This window comes from Myxine glutinosa, chromosome 1 (genome assembly GCF_964187855.1).
Source record: "Myxine glutinosa chromosome 1, kmMyxGlut1.1, whole genome shotgun sequence".
In the NCBI taxonomy this organism is placed as follows: Eukaryota; Metazoa; Chordata; class Myxini; order Myxiniformes; family Myxinidae; genus Myxine; species Myxine glutinosa.
The window spans coordinates 339,733,308-339,753,014 of NC_136261.1; the positions used below are offsets into that span (position 1 = coordinate 339,733,308).

General features: G+C 44.8%; 1 protein-coding gene across 1 annotated transcript in view; it reads left to right on the top strand.

The window, feature by feature from the left end:
* Positions 1–19,707, top strand: part of LOC137412665 (A disintegrin and metalloproteinase with thrombospondin motifs 6) — a 122,626-nt gene that overhangs the window by 82,142 nt on the left and 20,777 nt on the right. Inside the window, exons 14-17 of the mRNA XM_068097954.2 lie at positions 501–603; positions 3,985–4,124; positions 8,262–8,385; positions 19,498–19,578. Coding sequence (XP_067954055.2) covers positions 501–603; positions 3,985–4,124; positions 8,262–8,385; positions 19,498–19,578 — 448 coding nt within the window. The remainder of the gene's footprint in view (positions 1–500; positions 604–3,984; positions 4,125–8,261; positions 8,386–19,497; positions 19,579–19,707) is intronic.

Below are 19,707 nucleotides of genomic sequence, written 5' to 3' on the forward strand. Positions count from 1 at the left end.
ATCCATGATTGAGGTTGTGGATCCGCCGTTTGGAGAGGTCCTGGGCTGAAAGGATCGAAACCTCGAGGAAGAACGGTGCCCAGCTGATGATCCATGCAGTCGGGAAACTAGTCAGTTGCTTACGGGTTAAGGTTCTTGCTTTAGGTGGAGAAACTATGTTTGAGGTTTACAATTTAAATAAAGTTGAATATGGGATGTTGTGAAATTAACATCATTTACAACAATCCTTTAAATTATTTATATTTAAGTTGAGGAACAACCAATACTGTACAATTAATTGTGTGTGTGTGTGTGTGTGTGTGTGTGTTTGTGTGTGTCTGTGAATAAAAGAGAGAGATAGAATTGTGAGGAACAGAAATGAAAAAACGAGATGTATGTGTGTGTGTAAGTAAACGAGAAACAGGCTTTTCCTCCTGACAATTGTTTTGTAAAATACCTAATTTGTGACATTTCAACAGATTGTTTCATCAACAAGGCAAGCGGTTTTTGTGTCTGTGTAGGACTGTCCTCCAGGCATACAAGATTTCCGTGACGAGCAGTGTGCAGCGTTCAACTCGCAGCCCTTCCGTGGTAAACTGTACTCCTGGACTGCGTACACAGCAGGTACACAAAATTCAGGAAAACAGAAATCGTTTGTCTTTTTACTACTACCATTTCCATATAAAATCTTTAATGCTGAATCAACTTTAATACCCAAGCAAATAATACATCATTGATAACTCAAACGGCACTCGGTAGAGCCCATACCTCCACCAGGCTGAACAGGTCTACGTTTTGTATCCGAAGGATAGGATGCATCCGCACCTGAACTAAAATCTCATCAGCTTGATCTTGTCACCTAACAAATTCATACAATTTTTTTGTTGTTGGATACAAGATCGAGGCTCGTGTAAGAGCTAACATTAATCGCAAAAAGACAAACTGACACATAAAACATATAATAAATTGAGTGGGAGACAAGATGGGGGGAGAGAGAGGGAAGCACACAAGTACAACAGCAGATAACAGGGACATCAGGAGATCTGTGGGAGGGGGAGGGCTTGGGGGGAGGATGCATGGGAAGGGGGGGGCGGGGGAAGGTATAAAACACATGGACAATGCTAGGACTTCCAGGAAAGAAGTCGGTATTTCAAAAAAGTGGATCTGGGGTGAATTAACGGGGGTAGAAAAGATAAAGGTTCTGGATGGGGGACCTCTGGTATCTATTCCAGTTGTGCGCCGAGTATAAAGTTTTGTCATAACCTGTCCACAACCTTTTGAGATATGCTATACACTGTTTTTTGCCCCGTCTCTCAATGGTGAAGAATCACTTTCAAAAATTATGATTCGGATGCAGATGTTCACCAAATTCTAATCAGTTCGTCCTTAAAACACATCCAGCCTGTTCACCAAATTTCGTCTGAATCCATCCATAACTTTTTGAGATATCCTGCTCACAGACAGACAGACAGACAGACAGATAGACATACAGACAAACAAACAGACAGGGATGAAAACGCAAGTTCCGTCCATTAAAATAACTGTGTAAAGAGGGTGGGGAAGGGGGGACACTAACAGTAGAGTAGATTGACAAAATAGCAGACTTGGAGGAAGAAAGGAAGGTCGAATGAGCGGAAGGGGAAGTGGAGGAAGAGACAGGAGATCTCCAAGATGGATACAGGCGCAAACTCTAAATCACAGAAGTAGAAATAAAAACTGTGCAAGAAGCAGAGATGGAACAAAAAAACAAACAAGAGGAAGGTGGGGCAGAGGTATGAAACCTAATAACCTGAAATCCCACAAACGTTGGATTTGGGGAGGTTTAATGAAAGAATAAAAGATGATGGGTATGAATGGAGGAAGATCTGAGATGGTGATAAACAGCTTTGTTGATGCCTTGGCTGGAAGAATGAAATTGAATAGACTGAGGAAGTTTCTTACATAGGGAAGAGAGCAGAGGACTAATGAGTGGAAGTGAAGAGTGAGCCTGGAATTTTGGAGTTTAATTTATAGGTGGGTCACTGTCAGACCACGTATGCCCTGTAGATTCCTGTGAGAGGAGGGAGGAGGGACAGAGCATGTAAAGGGTAGAGGGTGCCAGACCAGAAATGAGGTGGTACAAAGAGACCACAGATCTCTCTGCATTGTGAAGGTAATAGGCCTTTGATACTCAGCTTCATCGTGGGAGATACTAATGATTTTGAAGTTCTTGGTTTCGATGGCACCAAGGGTGAGTAAGGTGTGAGGCAGGAAGCCCTGATCTCATGTCTGACATTGAGAACCTCCATCCATTGTTGGGAGAGCAGAAACATGTTCAGGGTAGAGTGACCTCATCCGAATCCAAACTGATGGTCTGAGATCAGGCCATTGGAGAAAGGGAAGGATGATTTGAAGTAAACTAATCGGACTTCGATGATTGAAGAGAAAAATGTTCTTTAATTATCTTTTATAGAACTTAAATTATCTCCAACATCTCTATCAGATTGCATCGTATTGTCTTTGTATTAAGAAAAATTGTATTGAGTTTAATTTGAAAGGTGAACAGACAAGTCACACTTTTCTCGTCTGGAGTTGAATGATCAAATCATAGGCAAACGTAGAGTCGCAAACATTTAAACTCAAATCCAATTGGCTTGCAGTTTTGAGTAATGCATATGCAACAAAAGCAACAATTCACATTTTTTTTGCTCTTCCACGAGCCTCGACACGATATACAAAAAAACAGAACCTGAATTAACTTATCCAAAAAATAAAAGTTGGCTTTGACAAAATACTTTCCATATTAATATGACCCTACTGCAAGGCCGCAATGAGCCGGCGAAGCCAAAGCCTCTATTGCACTTTTTCGCAATTATTGTTTATGCATACTTCCACATCCGCAAGATGGCGGCCTCCATGGAGCGATTTGGTGCGTCAAAGCTTCGAAATTCTCAAAGGATCCAGCAAAATCTGGCTTTTCAACATAATACGTACGCATTCATTCACAACACCGGCTTCGCCGGCTATTATATTTGGGAATGAAGGGAAGAGTTTTGGTTGGTCCTGGGATGTCGGAGGAGTTCAGTGTGAACATCGGTTTGAGGCAGGAAAGCTCTCTCAGCCCACTCATGTTTATGATGGCGATGGAGCTGGTAAGCAGGAAGGTAAACATGAAATATATTCTGGGGAGGATATTGTATGCGGAGAGTGGGCGTTGTAGTGGAGAGTGGGTGGGAGATGGAGGAAGTACTGGGGGAGTGCAAGGAGCATTTGAGAAACATGGGCTGAAAATGAGCATGGAGAAGACGGAGGTGATGTGGGTCGGGCAGCAGATAAACGAAGTGAATATCAGGTTGGAGTGGAAGGAGATCCGACAAGGAAATAGATTTGACCAGGGATGGTAAGCCAGTGGCAGAGGTGCGGAGGAGGATTCAGGTGGGTGCAAATGCGTGGAGGAGTGTGGACGGTGTAATTGCAGACAGGAAGATATCAAGGGGATTGAAAGGAAAGGTTCGGATGTCTTGTACAATGCCGGCCTGCCTTTACGGTCTGGAGACGGTGGCACTGACAGAGAGACAACAACAGAGGCTGCAGCTTTGCCAGAACAACTGTGTCAGGAAGATTGTGGGAGTGAAGAGGGTGGACAGAAGGAGAATGGAAGAACTGAGGGAGGAGATTGGTGAAATGTCGGCTGAGATGGGCTGGACATTTGGTGCAGATGCGGAAATAGAGAATGGCAAAGAGAGCGGATAGGTTTAGGGAACAAGGTAGGAAGAAAAGAGGGAGACCACGGCTTAGATAGGAGGATTGTTTGAGGAGGGATATCAGTAAGGTCGGGTGGTGAGAGGGTGGAGAGAGTTGGCCGAGGACTGAGGGGAGTGGAGGAGTATCGTGGTGCCATTGGAGCTCACCCCTTATAAAAGGGGGCGGAGAAGAAGAAGAAGATATTCCTGGTGGGTTCCCTTTACTGCATGTACTGTTGAATGCCCTTGCCCTATGCCGATGGTATTCTTCCATGCATTGCAGTGCAGGGTAAAATGTGCTCCCTGGTTTGCCTGGCCGATGGATACAATTTCTACACCGAACGTGCTGAAGTGGTGGTGGATGGGACCCGCTGTCATGATGACCCTGACTCTTTCAACATATGTGTCAATGGAGAGTGCAAGGTGACAACACCATTACCTGAGTCACACCTTTCAATTTACACTGTAACTGTAGTAAAATCAATGCACGAATAACTGGGCACTTTAAATGTGGATGATGACAGTAAAAACTTGTTGCAATGAGGAATGATTGAAAGGTATTGTTTGCAGACACGTTTTCTGATCTTGAATCTCAACTGTTTACCTTCTTGAAATCTTATAGCCCTACTCTCCATATCGTGAATTTACACTTAAGGAAACCTTTCCTTACACTACGAGACCGATAAAATCATTCCAAGATTGCCTCAATATCCTTACAAGCTCCCATCTTTATCCACAGAGATTGCTCCACATTAATTCCCTCCTTAATGTCATCCATTTCTCCCGATACAATACTGTATGTATTGCCCAGATTGCTGCACCTACTCAGGCTATTTTCACTTTCCTATCACACCTGCAGCCATCTTGTCCTGTCCTCCAAGGCTTTCCTCATTAAACTACTTATCAATTACCAAAACAACATTATAATCCTCGCTGTATAGTTGTACACCGCACCTTTCCTATGCCATCTCCAGGCATTGCAAATCGTCATTGCTGGGCACCGAAGGGGGCTCGGCAGTGACGCACGCTGAAAGGGCTTACTCAGTTTTCACTCTGTTTGTTTGTTTGTTTGTTGTACACCGCACCTTTCCTATGCCATCTCCAGGCATTGCAAATCGTCATTGCTGGGCACCGTAGGGGGCTCGGCAGTGACGCACGCTGAAAGGGAGTACTCAGTTTTCACGCTGGTTGTTTGTTTTCTTGCTTTCTTGCTTTCTTTCCTCCTTTCTTTCTTTCTTTCTTGTTTGTCCGGGCGATATCTCAGCCATCCTTTGAGCTAGGAAGCTGAAATTTCGGCACAATAGTGAGCAAGTCCTTTGTCAAAAACGATATTTTTTTGTTTTTTGATTAATCAATTAATTGAGGAGTTATTTAATTATTAGCGATTAATTAAGTACTAATTTAATTAATCAAATTTCCTTTCTCTTCTGACCATTAACTCAGGCACCTTTTGAGTTAGGAAGCTGATATTTGGACATGCCAATGACCAGATGATTTGGCTGCAAAGGCTATTTTTGATTTATCAATTAATCAATTAATCAATTAATTGATTAATTATTTAATTATTCGATTCATGACTAAAATATTTTTATTCAGTCACAGATTCTGATGAAATGGTGGTGGTTTATGTGTTCTATGACCGAATTGATTAATACTTTAATTTTTTCATGATTATTATTTATTTCTTTTCATTATTAATCATTTATTTATTTTCTTTCTCATTTGGCCAATATCTCAGGCACCTTTTGAGCTGGGAAGCTAATATTTGGACATGACAGTGACCAAGTGATGTGGCTATCAAGGATATTTTTGATTTATTGATTAATCATTTAATCGATTAATTATTTATTGATTCATCAATTAATTATTTAATTTTTATTATTGATTTCTTTAATTAAATTTCTAAAAGATACATCTTCAGATGAAGCAGTAGTGGTTTAGTTATGCTATTAGCCAATTGATTAAGAAAAATTTTGTGATAATCTTTTATTGATTTTAATTATACAATTAATCAATCAATTATTGTACACCTCTCCCTCCCAATGCAGTCTCCATGAGCTGCACTGCGGTATTGCCGGGCGCCAGAGGCGCCCCGGCAATGCCGCTCTGTAGGATATTTAATTATTTGGCATGGGGGCGGTGTACTTTGAATGTATGTGTACTTGTCTTTCTTGCTTTCTTTCTTGTTTGTCCGGGCGATATCTCAGCCATCCTTTGAGCTTGGAAGCTGCAATTTCGGCACAATAGTGAGCAAATCCTTTGTCAAAAATTTGTATTTTTGTTTTTTGATTAATAAATTAATTGAGGAGTTATTTAATTATTAGCGATTAATTAAGTACTTATTTAGTCCCTGGTGTTGGGCTAGCGGCTAGGGTGCGGCTTGGGATTGTTGGATCCTGGGTTCGAATCCCGGTCAATCGCTGAATTAACGCCAGGGGGGTTGACTCAGCCTGTCATCCTTCCGAGGTCGGCAAATTGAGTACCAGTTCACTGGTAATTCCCTGCTTGTCGTTAAAGGCGGCAAAAAGGGTTGGTGTCAGGAAGGGCATCCGGCCGTAAAACATTGCTTCAAAAAGGGGACTGAAAAACAACAACAACCACAGTTCCCGAAAAAGGCCAACCCCCGCTTGCGGGGAAAAATGGCCTCTAAAGGTGGTTTTTTAAAATTTATTTTAATTAAGTATTTATTTAATTAATTAAATTTACTTTCTCTTCTGACCATTAACTCAGGCACCTTTTGAGTTAGGCAGCTGATATTTGGACATACCAATGACCAGATGATTTGGCTGCAAAGGCTATTTTTGATTTATTAATTAATCAATTAATTATTTAATTATTCCATTGATGGCTAAAACTTTTTTTTTTTTCAGTTACAGATTCTGATGAAATAGTGGTGGTTTATGTGTTCTGTGACTGAATTGATTAATAATTTAATTTTTTATGATTATTATTTATTTATTTTCATTATTAATCATTTATTTATTTTCTTTCTCATTTGGCCAATATCTCAGGCACCTTTTGAGCTAGGAAGCTAATATTTGGACTTGACAGTGACCAAGTGATGTGGCCATCAATGATATTTTTGATTTATTGATTAATCATTTAATCGATAAATTATTTATTGATTAATCAATTAATTATTTAATTTTTTATTAATGAGTTATTTAATTAAATTTCTAAAAGATACATCTTCGGATGAAGCACTAGTGGTTTAGTTATGCTATTAGCAAATTGATTAAGAAAATATTTTGTGATAATCGTTTATTGATTTTAATTATACAATTAATCAATCAATTATTGTACACCTCTCCCTCCCAATGCAGCCTCAATGAGCTGCACTGCGGTATTGCCGGGTGCCGGAGGCGGAGGCCAGAGGCGCCCCGGCAATGCCGCGCTGTAGGATATTTATTTATTTGGCATGGGGGCAGTGTACTTTGAATGTATCTGTACTTGTTTAACTTAAAGCTCTTCTATATTATTATTTAAACTGCCAGCATTACTGGAGAATATATTTTAAACTGAGGGTACGTTAAATAGCCAGATTGCCTCCACAGGTGGCGCTGTTCCCAGATGTTACGTCTGTCACCGAAGGTTGACGGAGGTTATGTTTTGACCCACGTTTGTTTGCTTGTCTGTGAGCAGCAGATATCTCAAAAACTTACAGGTGAATTCGGATGAAACCCTGGTGGGCAGGTTGGGTGTGTGATAACGATAAATTGATTGAGATTTTGGTGATCCGGATCGGGATCCTATAATTTTTTTTCATCTGGTTCTTTTTATTATATTATTATTTATTTAAGAAATTTATTATTTAATTTTTTTAAATAAATCTTTTTTTTATTCCTATAATTATCACCATTGAGTGACAGCCAAAAACGACATAAAGCACGAAATTTCAAAAGGTTATGGACGGATTTGGACGTAACCTGGTGGACAGGTTGGATGTTTGCCAAGAACGAATTGATTGAGATTTGGGTGAAGATCCGGTTTCGGATCAGATAATTTATTTTATCTTCAAATGATTCTTCACCATCGGGAGAAAAGGCAAACAACGATATATATATATATATATATAGCACGATGTCTCAAAAAGTTATGCACGGATTTGGACGAAACTTGATGTTGATCAAAACTTGATTGGTTGGGTATGTGACAAGGACGAATCGATTCGATTTTGGTGAATATCTGAATATGGAATCGGAAACGAGAATTATTTAATTCTTAGGTGATTCTTCACCATTGAGAGTTAGGTCCAAAACCGATACATAGCATGATATCTCAAAAAGTTATTGACGCATTTGGACGAAATTTGGTCGACAGGTTGGGTGTGTCACAAGGACAAATCGATTCGATGTTGGTGTTTCGTATGGAAAGGTCCCGTAGTATGCTGTGGACAACTTTGAATATAATGTTTCACATCAATTCACTTCCAAACACTGTTCATCGCCGAGTTTTCAGTTGAAATCTCAGGGTTGTTAATCTGTACTTCATGCCATCTTTCACCAATGTTGAAGATTATTTAACCACTGATCACAGGTATCTGTCTCTCTGAGCATGCAGCATGTTGGCTGTGATCGGCAGCTCGGATCCACATTAACTGAAGATAGGTGTCGTGTGTGTGGTGGTGATGGGACAACTTGTGAAACCATCCATGGTGAATTTAGGAAGTCAATTCCTTGGGGAGGTGAGGCCCAGGCATGCACCGTCATTACTTGCCATTAATATTTTGGTTAATTTAATTACCGTATCGACTAAGTGGTTTTAAACCTATAATAATGTCAGACACGAATAATTTTTGAATATTCGGTTTCAGAATATATATATATATGTGTGAGTGTGTGTGTGTGTGTGTGTGTGTGTGTGTGTGTGTGTGTGTGTGTGTGTGTGTGTGTGTGTGTGTGTGTGTGTGCATATACATATACATATACAGACTTGGCATTTAATATGGAATATTTTTTTGTGGGGGTGAACTTACTTTTCAAGATGACTTAGAACCAAAAGTTCATTGGAATTATGTTGAAATTATTCGAGATTTTGTTAATGTGACCTTTAAAACAAACAAAAAACACATTTGACATTTCGAAGCAAATAGATTGATCCTTGAAAGTGATGTAAACTGATATCGAACTCAATTCACGGACAGTACTGTGTTAAACTTCTGTACGTTTTCCAGAAGTATCTCTTTATTTTGCACATTAGCCAAAAAAAATTTCAACAAAAACAAAAGCTAAATTATGACTGGGATTACGGACAGTAAAATTACAGTTCAGTACTTCGTGTAACCCCCACGAGCATTCAGGAGAGCACGTACACGTCGAGGCATGCTGTTCACGAGATTTGCCAAGGTTTGGACAGGAATCGCTTGCCATGCAGTGACAATAGCCTGCTGCAATTCACGCACAGAGGTAGGCTGCTGGTCCAAGTTATCGATTTGACGCGTTAATTCTGCCCACAAGTTCTCGATCGGATTCATATCCGGGGACATGGCAGGCCACTCCATATGCTCTACACCACGGTCAGCAAGAAAATGTTGGATCATGCGAGCACGATGAGGCCATGCATTGTCATCTTGGAAGACAAAGTTTCCTTGAAAGGCTGCATGAGCAAATGGAAGCAATGTTTCTTCCAGAATGACCCTGTACTTGAACTGGTTCAGGTTTCCATTCAGAACAACCAGGTCAGTTTTGCCCCCTGCATGGAAAGCAGCCCAAACGGTCACCCCACCACCTCCAGCTTGGACTCTTGGCACTATACAATCTTCGTTGTGGGCTTCATGCACTTGTCTGCGCACTCGGACATGGCCATCTTGACGATAGACCAGAAATCTAGATTCGTCACTGAAGGTCACGTGATTCCAGTGTCCTGGCTGCCGTTGACGGTGCTCTCTGGCCCACTTCAATCGGCGCTGGCTGTGTTGTCTGGTCAGGCGTGGCTTTCTCAGGGGACGCCTGGCACGATAGCCTGCTTGAACCAGTCGTTGGTTGACTAGCCTTCTGGATACAGGCACATTTGTCAGTTGCTGCCACTCTGCCCTAAGCCGATTAGGTGACTTGGTACGGCCATTGCAGACTAACCGGTGCAGCTGGCGATCATCTCTCCTTGTGGTTCTGCGTGGATGTCCTGGCTTCGGTATTGGAGTAGGGACACCCCTCTGAGCATTTCGTTTCAGGATCTTTGACACCTGACCTTGAGTGATGCCATACTGCCGAGCAATAGCACGCTTTTTCATGCCAGAATTTCCTAAAGCCACCACTCCATGACAAAGAGCATTGTCAAGTTGACGGACCATCTCCAGATGAAGCGGCAATAACTTTTGTAGACGTGCAGCAGTTGTTTTCCACTAATACAGAATGCAACAACCCTTCTATACCCGATTGTGAAGCCAATCGTCAAATGTACCTGTCCTTACATTTTGTCACGCCACCTGTGATATAATCATGTTATTGACTTCTTGCTGCAAAAGACAATCAGTGACATGGTTCTTTCAACAAAGACATCACCGAAGGGTAAAAGAAACTCACCAGATTGATATACTGAGTTCAGAAAGTAAACCCGTCAAGAAAAAAAAATAATTCCATATTAAATGCCAAGTCTGTATATGCATATTTATATATACTAGGGCATGCCCGTACTATATCTATATCTAAAATTATATCCCCCCCCTCTATTTACATGAAATGGTTTGGTCCAAAGCGAACGGCTTGCGAGTGGTGACAATCCCCCCCCTCTATTTACATGCAATGGTTTGGTCCAAAGCGAACGGCTTCCGGAGTTTGGTAAAGAAATCGCCATCGCGTGCACAAACGCGCAGGAAAGCGAATGAATCGCAAATTCGTTTTTATTAGTTGTAAAACATAGTTTAACGCCAACATAGTTTGCAAACGTGAAATAAATGAATACGCTCTCAAATGTGCCATCCGAGGCAGAGTGTGTCCGCCACGTTCGGCACACGCGATCGTTCGCTGCTCTCTGATTGGTTGAATCGTTTTTTGGACATAGCTCGGTAAGTAATTGTCCGATTAATATGAAACCTTGAAAAGGCACATCCTCGGGTCCCCAGCAATATACCTGGCAAGTTAAAAGTATATCGGACCCGTGGTTGTCGAGAAACAGCGGTCACAGACAAACGTACAGACAGACAGAGATTACTGGAATTATAGATAGATATATTTACACATATATTATGTATAGTATACATATATTATGTATATTTATATACATATATTATACACAGTATAATATATTTATGCACAGGTATATATATATATATTGTTACGGACACGGCTAAAGATGTTGCTTGACCGAGCGGAATGGCCGCCGTGTTCGTACAGTTTACCCGATTACCCCCAACTCACCCGATTCCACTCGAACGCTGGCCAAATCGCGCTACGCTAAATCAATGATGGAAAGGACACAACGACTGGGATAAATGAAACGACGCAAGGGGTACAGTTCTCAAGACCTCCGGAGGAGGATATAATTAGTGCTGGAGAAAAGGGGTAGATTACAAGGTAGAGTGAGGTAAAAGACACAGAAGAGATGGGCACTTAGTTACAGTCTTATCTTATCCCCGACAGACCACAGGCAAACGGAACAAGGCTGACTTACACAGGGATTGATGGCAGGGAAGGACAGGTCGGTTGATAGCACAAGGTGCACCTTGGCTCAGGGACAGGATAAAGCACGGTCCAGTCCAGAGATGCGGGGAGGTGTCACAGCGCTCGGAGGTGGCGTCCTTCTCTCTCCAAGCTCAGCGCGCATCTGACGTCACCTCCCTCTGCTGCGCATGCTCAGCGGGGAGTCACACGCCCTCGGCTGGTTGGCTCCGCCCCAGATGGGACCGGTCCGCCGCTTCTATTGGGTGCGGGGGTTACCGGGCTCCGCCCTTGACGAGGAGCTGACAGCGAGCCCCTACTTGGTAACCCCGTCGAGCACATGTCCGATGGCGGCTCGTTGGAAAGGCCTGGTGCCCTCCCAACACCCCCTACCAACCAAGCCGGAGTGAGGACGCACACTCCCCGCGCCGCCGCCGTTGCTGTTGTTGTTGTTGTTGTTGTTGTTGCTGAACCGTGAGGAAGAGCTGCGGGGAGGTATTGGGAGGTCCTTAACTTCCTAACGGTGCCATACAATCACATTCTGGTGCAACGAAGAGTCAGAATTAATGGAAACGAGTCCTTAACTGACATAGACTAAGAATAACTAGCAAGATGTCCTATAGTTGTCTACGTGAGATGCGGTGAACCTGGGTGCGACATTTAATGGGGGAAATAGGGGGAGGTCGGGTCTACAGAGTGTTGTTTACAGAAAATGGGACTAGGGAAAGGGGGATTGGGGATAGTTGGGAAGTATTGAGGAAATAGGGGAATATTTACAAGCGGATATGGATGGATGTAAATCCCATATCCGCAACACTGCACCCTTCTCTACCTCGGGGCATCCCGACCCGATAAATTTTTACCTACGTTAGTGTGGCACTCAGATGTAGTTCCCTCTACTATTAACTCAACCCTGATTGCGACAGTTTTACAGATGTTCACAAATGAGTAAATATGTCCCCCTGCGACGTTGCACCCTTCTCCTACCAGAAACACACCCACAGGATAACCGAATCGCGGAAAGCATCCTCAAACTAAACATACAGCCGGTAGGGAGCATTATTTACAGTTGACACTACTTTTATTTACAAAACTAACCCAGGACCAGCGATTGTTCTTTCTGGGGGGAGACAGTCTGCTCTGCATCGACGCACCATGAAAACACCCAAAACGCACCAATACATTCTCAAGCACCAATCAGTGCAGTCACCACTGTTCATCAATAAAATAAAACCAACAAACCCAAACCCTGCAGGTGTCTCTTGCTCTTCGGCTCCCTCTGCTGGCTATTACTTTCTTCCAGATGTTGTCATTTCCTTTCATTTTCTTACTGGCGGCCTATTTGAGCATAAAATGAAATGCACCCAACGTGTCCATTTTTATTTATTTATGGCCCACAGGGCCGACTAGTGTGGTTCACCTGTGGGGCATCGGTGCCCTGTGGCCAAGGTCCGCCAGCAAGATTTCGGGCCCTCATGGCCGGTTCCAGCAGAGGGGCCATGCCCCAACCCATGGGGTCCATAAGTGGTGCTCGGCCACAGACATGTGGTCCATAATGTGGTGCATCGATGCAGACAGCTGGTTCTGAGAGTTCCGGGCGCACAATGGCCGACTCACGCACGCTCCCCTCGGCGCCCCATGGCGCACAGGTCATGTGGGAGACAAAAGAGACAAATGAGCGAGGGGTAAGGTCACAAGGGTACACATCAATAAGGCAATGCAAGGCGAAATGCGTACGGAGGGCGAAGTGAGAAAGCTCGTCCCTACCGTACGTCACCCCCCTGTCACCTACACTACCCTTGCCCTTACCCCATATGTACAAAATCTACACATTACCAATCCGTCGCTACTGTCACGTCTCCCCATATTTCCTCTATACCAAATTCGTCACCACAATCCCTCTATCCAAAATTTGCCATCACCCAATTCGTCATCAATCCTCATAAGGAGGAAGAGATGGAACAACAAGCACAATGTCACACCCACGTCATGATGCGTCTCACATTCCAAACATTTGCACAGTAAAAAATAATCAAAACATGGCATGGTGTAGAGTACCTGTCACCTCAGGTGAGTGGATGCAGATGGTGCGAGGAGATCCTTCATCCTAACTATCCTCTAAATGATTTTAACACACTTTACACTACCCGGGGTCTTTCCCTGCCAATCCATTGGCCAACTTACACTATGGGTTCTAAAAACCAATTCCCATTGACCAAACTGTGGTGCTCATCAATTTGGGGTCTCACTCCCCCGATTCATCTCCCGGTGCCCTTGCACAATTTCTGGGCTGTGACGTGTAGCTCTCCCAGCAGGTCTACCCACCTGCACACCTCCACCACTGCAGTTGCCACCCGAGCTTACCTGCTCCTTAACCTAACCTATCTACTGAGGAAGGCCCCTCCTGGCTCTGTCACCCCACTCAGTGCCCTCTGGCACTGGGCTACCCGGGTCCGTCCTCCGGATCCTCGGGCCCCATCCACAACTACCGGCTCCCAGAGCCCACCTGCGGCCTCACCTGGCCGACATCCTCACAGTGGTGGAGTGCCCAAACCAACTACACACACTAACAGGCTACACGCCCAGCCATTTCCACAACACTAATGCACCCATCCAAATACCATTCTGTCACCCGCACCACAGATGCCAATATCCAACCACAATTTACCTATACCCTCTACCTAACACTTACACTACCCGCCCCGGGTATTCGTGATGGGGGTCCACTCTTCCCCCATTCACACCTTCGCACCACCCACTCCACTCCATCGTTTCCACCATACTCACTCCACGACCATCCATTCCAATACTCCACTTATTCCACACTCCATGTCTTCCACACAACCATTTATTCCATTCACCTGTTGGTGCACACCTGTGCACTCACACCTGGTGCCACCTGCACCCTTCTCTCCACCAAGCGCATTCGCGCTGATCCACAACACTCACTACTCCCTCACTGCTCCACACACCTGTCCAGTTCTCACACAGCATCATCTCATCTAACTACTCCCCTCTGAAACTTGCGCTTCCCAGTCGTCCCTTTAAACTATTGCGCTCCCTCGTCATTATCACCCATACTAATCTACCTGCGTCCCCACTACAGGTATCAGTCACTAACTGAACCTTAACGTTACCTAATGTCAATCACTTCTAGATCCCTACACACAATATCCTAACCCACCCGGGCTAGTTTTCACTGCCATCAACCCCATAACTAGTGCTCCTTTGCCCCCCCCTTACTGTGAGGGATGGTGGATTTGCCATCCCTCCACATCGGGGAGGTCCCACTATCAATTTTGCACATCCAAATTCCACAAATCAAACATTTTCTATTTACTGCCAATTCTATTCACTATTCTAAATTTCGTATCAAATCACTATCACTATCACTATCACCATCACCACAGTCCACTATATCCTAGCCTCGGTGCGTCGTGACATCATTAAACTCGGTTTGTAAAGCCGAGCAATGAATTCGGGTGGTTTGGTTGCCTGCAGGTTGAATCCGTCCGGCTTTCGGTTCAAGGGAGGTGGTTTGGTTGGGCCGAGATTCCACGCACCATCTCGGCGCGGCACCTTGCGGTCCTGGGCCCGATGGCTCAATCTCCCCCGGTCGGAACCCCGTCCCCACGAGGGGGCACCGTACCGCTTCCTCCCACTCGCCCTTGAACCGGACCGGTCGCCTCGCCCGCCAAGGCCCGGACTCGACCGTGCGGGGCGGGGCCAAGCCAGAATCGGCAACGACGCTTCGAAGAGAAGCGACGCAGCTTCGATCCGCGCCGGGCCCTGCATCCAACAAAGGGCTCCTCGCACCGAGTGCTCGCATCGGCTATCCGTCGCTCTAACCGCTAACCCGGTTACCGTCGATGCTTCACCGGCATGCTCACACGCATACGCTACCCCTTTCTTGCTCATACATCCAGCCGTTTCCCTGCTCTTGGTCATTGCACCTTCTCTTACACACCCAGGTACACTCATTCCACTCACAGACTTGGTCACACACCTGACCACCGAACACTTTGGCACACATTCGTTGTTCGCACACCTCACCAACACACCTCTTCGCGCCCCTTCCTCAGTCACCTCCTCTGTGACAATCACAGGTGTGCTTTCACTCGCACACCCAACCACGTGCCTCACTACCAATTCCAGCGTGCATTCCCACACACGCTCTACCATTCCAGGTGTGCTTCCTTTCTCACCTGTCACAACCAACTCACGCTCCGTGTCACTCTTACTACTCTCACCTCCACTCTTGACAGCGCACTCACCCTTACTCTCGACAGCGCACTCTTTCCTCTTGCACCTGTCCGTCACACATCTTTCTCGCACACCCTCTCCCGTTACATCCTCTGTAACACTCACCACAGGCGTGCATTCTCCCTTTACACCCTCCGTAACACTCCTCACTACGCGCTTCCATGTGCTCCCTCGCACACGCGCTACGACCGACTCACTCTCGACAGCACCCTCACTCCTTGGCACGCACTTTTTCCTCACACACCCCAGAGTCGGACTTTCTCGCACACCTCCTTTTTCGCACACCAGACCTGTCGCACACTTCACCAACGGCCTCTCACGAACACCCGGGTCCATCTCGACCCCCAAGCTTATTAAATCACCTGGCGCATCATACGCACGACCATATTGGTCACCACTTACACCGGGTCCTCTTTCTCTTCGCTTCTCCTCCATCACCTGCGAATCCCTCATCCGGTTAATGAGCACATCAACACGATCCGAACACAGACTTTGGACCAATTCTTTTACTTCCTCCTTTATCTCTTTCTTATCCTCTCTCCGTCGCTTCTTAATTTCGCTCACCCCTTCTTCCACTTCTTCTAATTTCTGCTTCACCTCCTTCATCTCCTCGTGCGCCCCCTTAAGTTCTTCCTCTAACTCCACCTTATTTTTTTCTATGTGCTCCCGCACCTCCCGCTCTTTAACCTCCATCACCTCTACCACCTTGTTCATTTTCCTCGTCAGGTCCTCATGTACCGTCTGACACTCTTTTTTAATTACCCCTACGTCCTTTTTCATCTCCTTCTGTGTCGATTTTAAACCCTCTATTACCGCTGTGTTCTTCTTTACCTGGGTCCCCCAACTCCTTTTGTCCCACTGTCAGTTGTTCTACTCCCAGCGTCAACTCCTCTATACCACCTTGCAATTTTACAGTCCCCTTTCTCACCTCCTTCTCCATGCGCTCCTTACAGTGCCTCACCTCCTCGCGCACTCCTCCGACCTCCTCACTCACACCTCTTCTGATCTCCTCTCCCATCACTTGCATCTCCTGCCCAGATGCCACCCTCATCTGCTCCATTTCCTCCCTGTGAGCATCCAATTTAGTTTCTACCCCCATTCTGACCCCCTCTATCTGCTGCCCCATTTTTTAAACTTCCCTTTCCGCTTGGTCCCTCATGTCCCTCAATTTGCCTTCCATACTGTTTTCTAACCCCTCTAACCCATTTTTCACTCCCTCTATCTGATTCTCCTGGGCAGCCATTCTATTTTCCACCCCCGTTAACCCCTCCTGTATTTCCCCTAATCTATTGTCTAATCCCTCTATTCTACTCCCTAACCCTCCGATCTGGGCCCCCATGTCCTCCCTCAATTTCTCGCTATTGAACCCCATTACCCCCATTTGCTCACTCTGAGCCTCTATACTGTTTTTCAAACCTCCAATTTGGTCTCCCATTTGTCCCATAAGGGCCCTCATTTGCAGGAAAAAAAGGTTCGAATCCACCAACGGCGCTGCTACGGTCGTGGGCGCGGTCGCCGTAGCCATGTGTGAGGCGCCATTTTGCGCGCCCATAACCTCGTGCACGAGGACGCCATTTTGCGAACCTGCCGCCCTCACTGCTTCGCTCTCCTCATGTCCCTCAATTTGGTCCTGGATCGACCCTGCCTCACTCTCCTCTACCGGAACCCAGCCGTCTTGATCTGCCATAGCGCGACTTTCAAAATTCGGGTTTTTTTTTTTGTAAAACAAAACAATTTCCAACTGCTTGTAATTTTGAGCGCGTTAAGCGCACTTCGGGCCTCGTATCTCACTCCTCGACACCAATTGTTACGGACACGGCTAAAGATGTTGCTTGACCGAGCGGAATGGCCGCCGTGTTCGTACAGTTTACCCGATTACCCCCAACTCACCCGATTCCACTCGAACGCTGGCCAAATCGCGCTACGCTAAATCAATGATGGAAAGGACACAACGACTGGGATAAATGAAACGACGCAAGGGGTACAGTTCTCAAGACCTCCGGAGGAGGATATAATTAGTGGTGGAGAAAAGGGGTAGATTACAAGGTAGAGTGAGGTAAAAGACACAGAAGAGATGGGCACTTAGTTACAGTCTTATCTTATCCCCGACAGACCACAGGCAAACGGAACAAGGCTGACTTACACAGGGATTGATGGCAGGGAAGGACAGGTCGGTTGATAGCACAAGGTGCACCTTGGCTCAGGGACAGGATAAAGCACGGTCCAGTCCAGAGATGCGGGGAGGTGTCACAGCGCTCGGAGGTGGCGTCCTTCTCTCTCCAAGCTCAGCGCGCATCTGACGTCACCTCCCTCTGCTGTGCATGCTCAGCGGGGAGTCACACGCCCTCGGCTGGTTGGCTCCGCCCCAGATGGGACCGGTCCGCCGCTTCTATTGGGTGCGGGGGTTACCGGGCTCCGCCCTTGACGAGGAGCTGACAGCGAGCCCCTACTTGTTAACCCCGTCGAGCACATGTCCGATGGCGGCTCGTTGGAAAGGCCTGGTGCCCTCCCAACACCCCCTACCAACCAAGCCGGAGTGAGGACGCACACTCCCCGCGCCGCCGCCGTTGCTGTTGTTGTTGTTGTTGTTGTTGTTGTTGCTGAACCGTGAGGAAGAGCTGCGGGGAGGTATTGGGAGGTCCTAAACTTCCTATCGGTGCCATACAATCACATTCTGGTGCAACGAAGAGTCAGAATTAATGGAAACGAGTCCTTAACTGACATAGACTAAGAATAACTAGCAAGATGTCCTATAGTTGTCTACGTGAGATGCGGTGAACCTGGGTGCGACATTTAATGGGGGAAATAGGGGGAGGTCGGGTCTACAGAGTGTTGTTTACAGAAAATGGGACTAGGGAATGGGGGATTGGGGATAGTTGGGAAGTATTGAGGAAATAGGGGAATATTTACAAGCGGATATGGATGGATGTAAATCCCATATCCGCAACAATATATATATATATATATATATATATATATATATATATATATATATATTATTACCACCACCCCAACAGCTCCGGTATATATACATATATATATATATATATATATATATATATATATATATATATATATATATATATATATATATATATATATGTATGTATACTGCCATGTACATTGTACATACGTCACTGCCATGTTACAGCACAGCTGGGTTAGATACCTTAATGGCGGTTCACCACTGATGGTATGTAATCGCATAGTAACTGGTATATAACCGAAAGGTTTTCAGAGTCATAAGTGTATGCAGGACTCACTGCGTTGCCCTGATGAGCCCCAAAAGGGCGAAACCAGGTCGGTAACTGTGAGTTTTACATACACTTATGACAGTATCTGAACTAAGATCAAAATTCTGCTCTGTCGGAGGGTTCTCTTGAGAGCTTGACAAGCAGAGTGTATGTACATGGCAGTGACGTCATTACGTGCGCTCATTGAAAGCTGGAGAATATAATATATATATTTGGATTGGTTTGCTCCCGGCTGCATCCAGGCGATTCCATATAATGAGTGGATACCAGAGATAATGTGCCGTGTGGCAGACGGTACTTATCGCTCCCATTAAGGTACAGCATAGCTGGATGGGATACCTTAATGGTGGTTCACCACTGATGGTATGTAATTGCATAGTAACTGATATATATAGAGATATATATATATATATATATATGTATAATTGTATATTTGTATATATATATATTCTTTTTTAAATGTAATTTTAATGGCGGTTCACAGCTTTGAAAAAAACTTTTAAAACTTTTTTTTCCTTTTTTTTTGAAAGTTTCTTTTTTGAAAACCTTTTTTTTGAAAAAAAACTTTTTGAAAAAGGAAAAACCTTTTGAGTCTCCCTCGGAAAAGAGGAATCAAAATGAAAACTCCATCCTTTAGTTCGCCTTGTAAGATTTTCAATAATGACTCACCTTATTACTTTACAGACTATCACAAGGTAGTTCACATACCTCGTGGTGCTGTCAACATCGAAGTGGAAGAGACTGTACCATCCAAAAATTACCTGGGTATGTTCCTTTCTTTTATACTTGTAAAGTAAAATGTTTCGACAATGATTTATAAATTTAAATCCAATGTTACCAATGTCATTGCACTGTTGTTTTGATCATAACTGCCTACGAATCTAAAACTCTTGT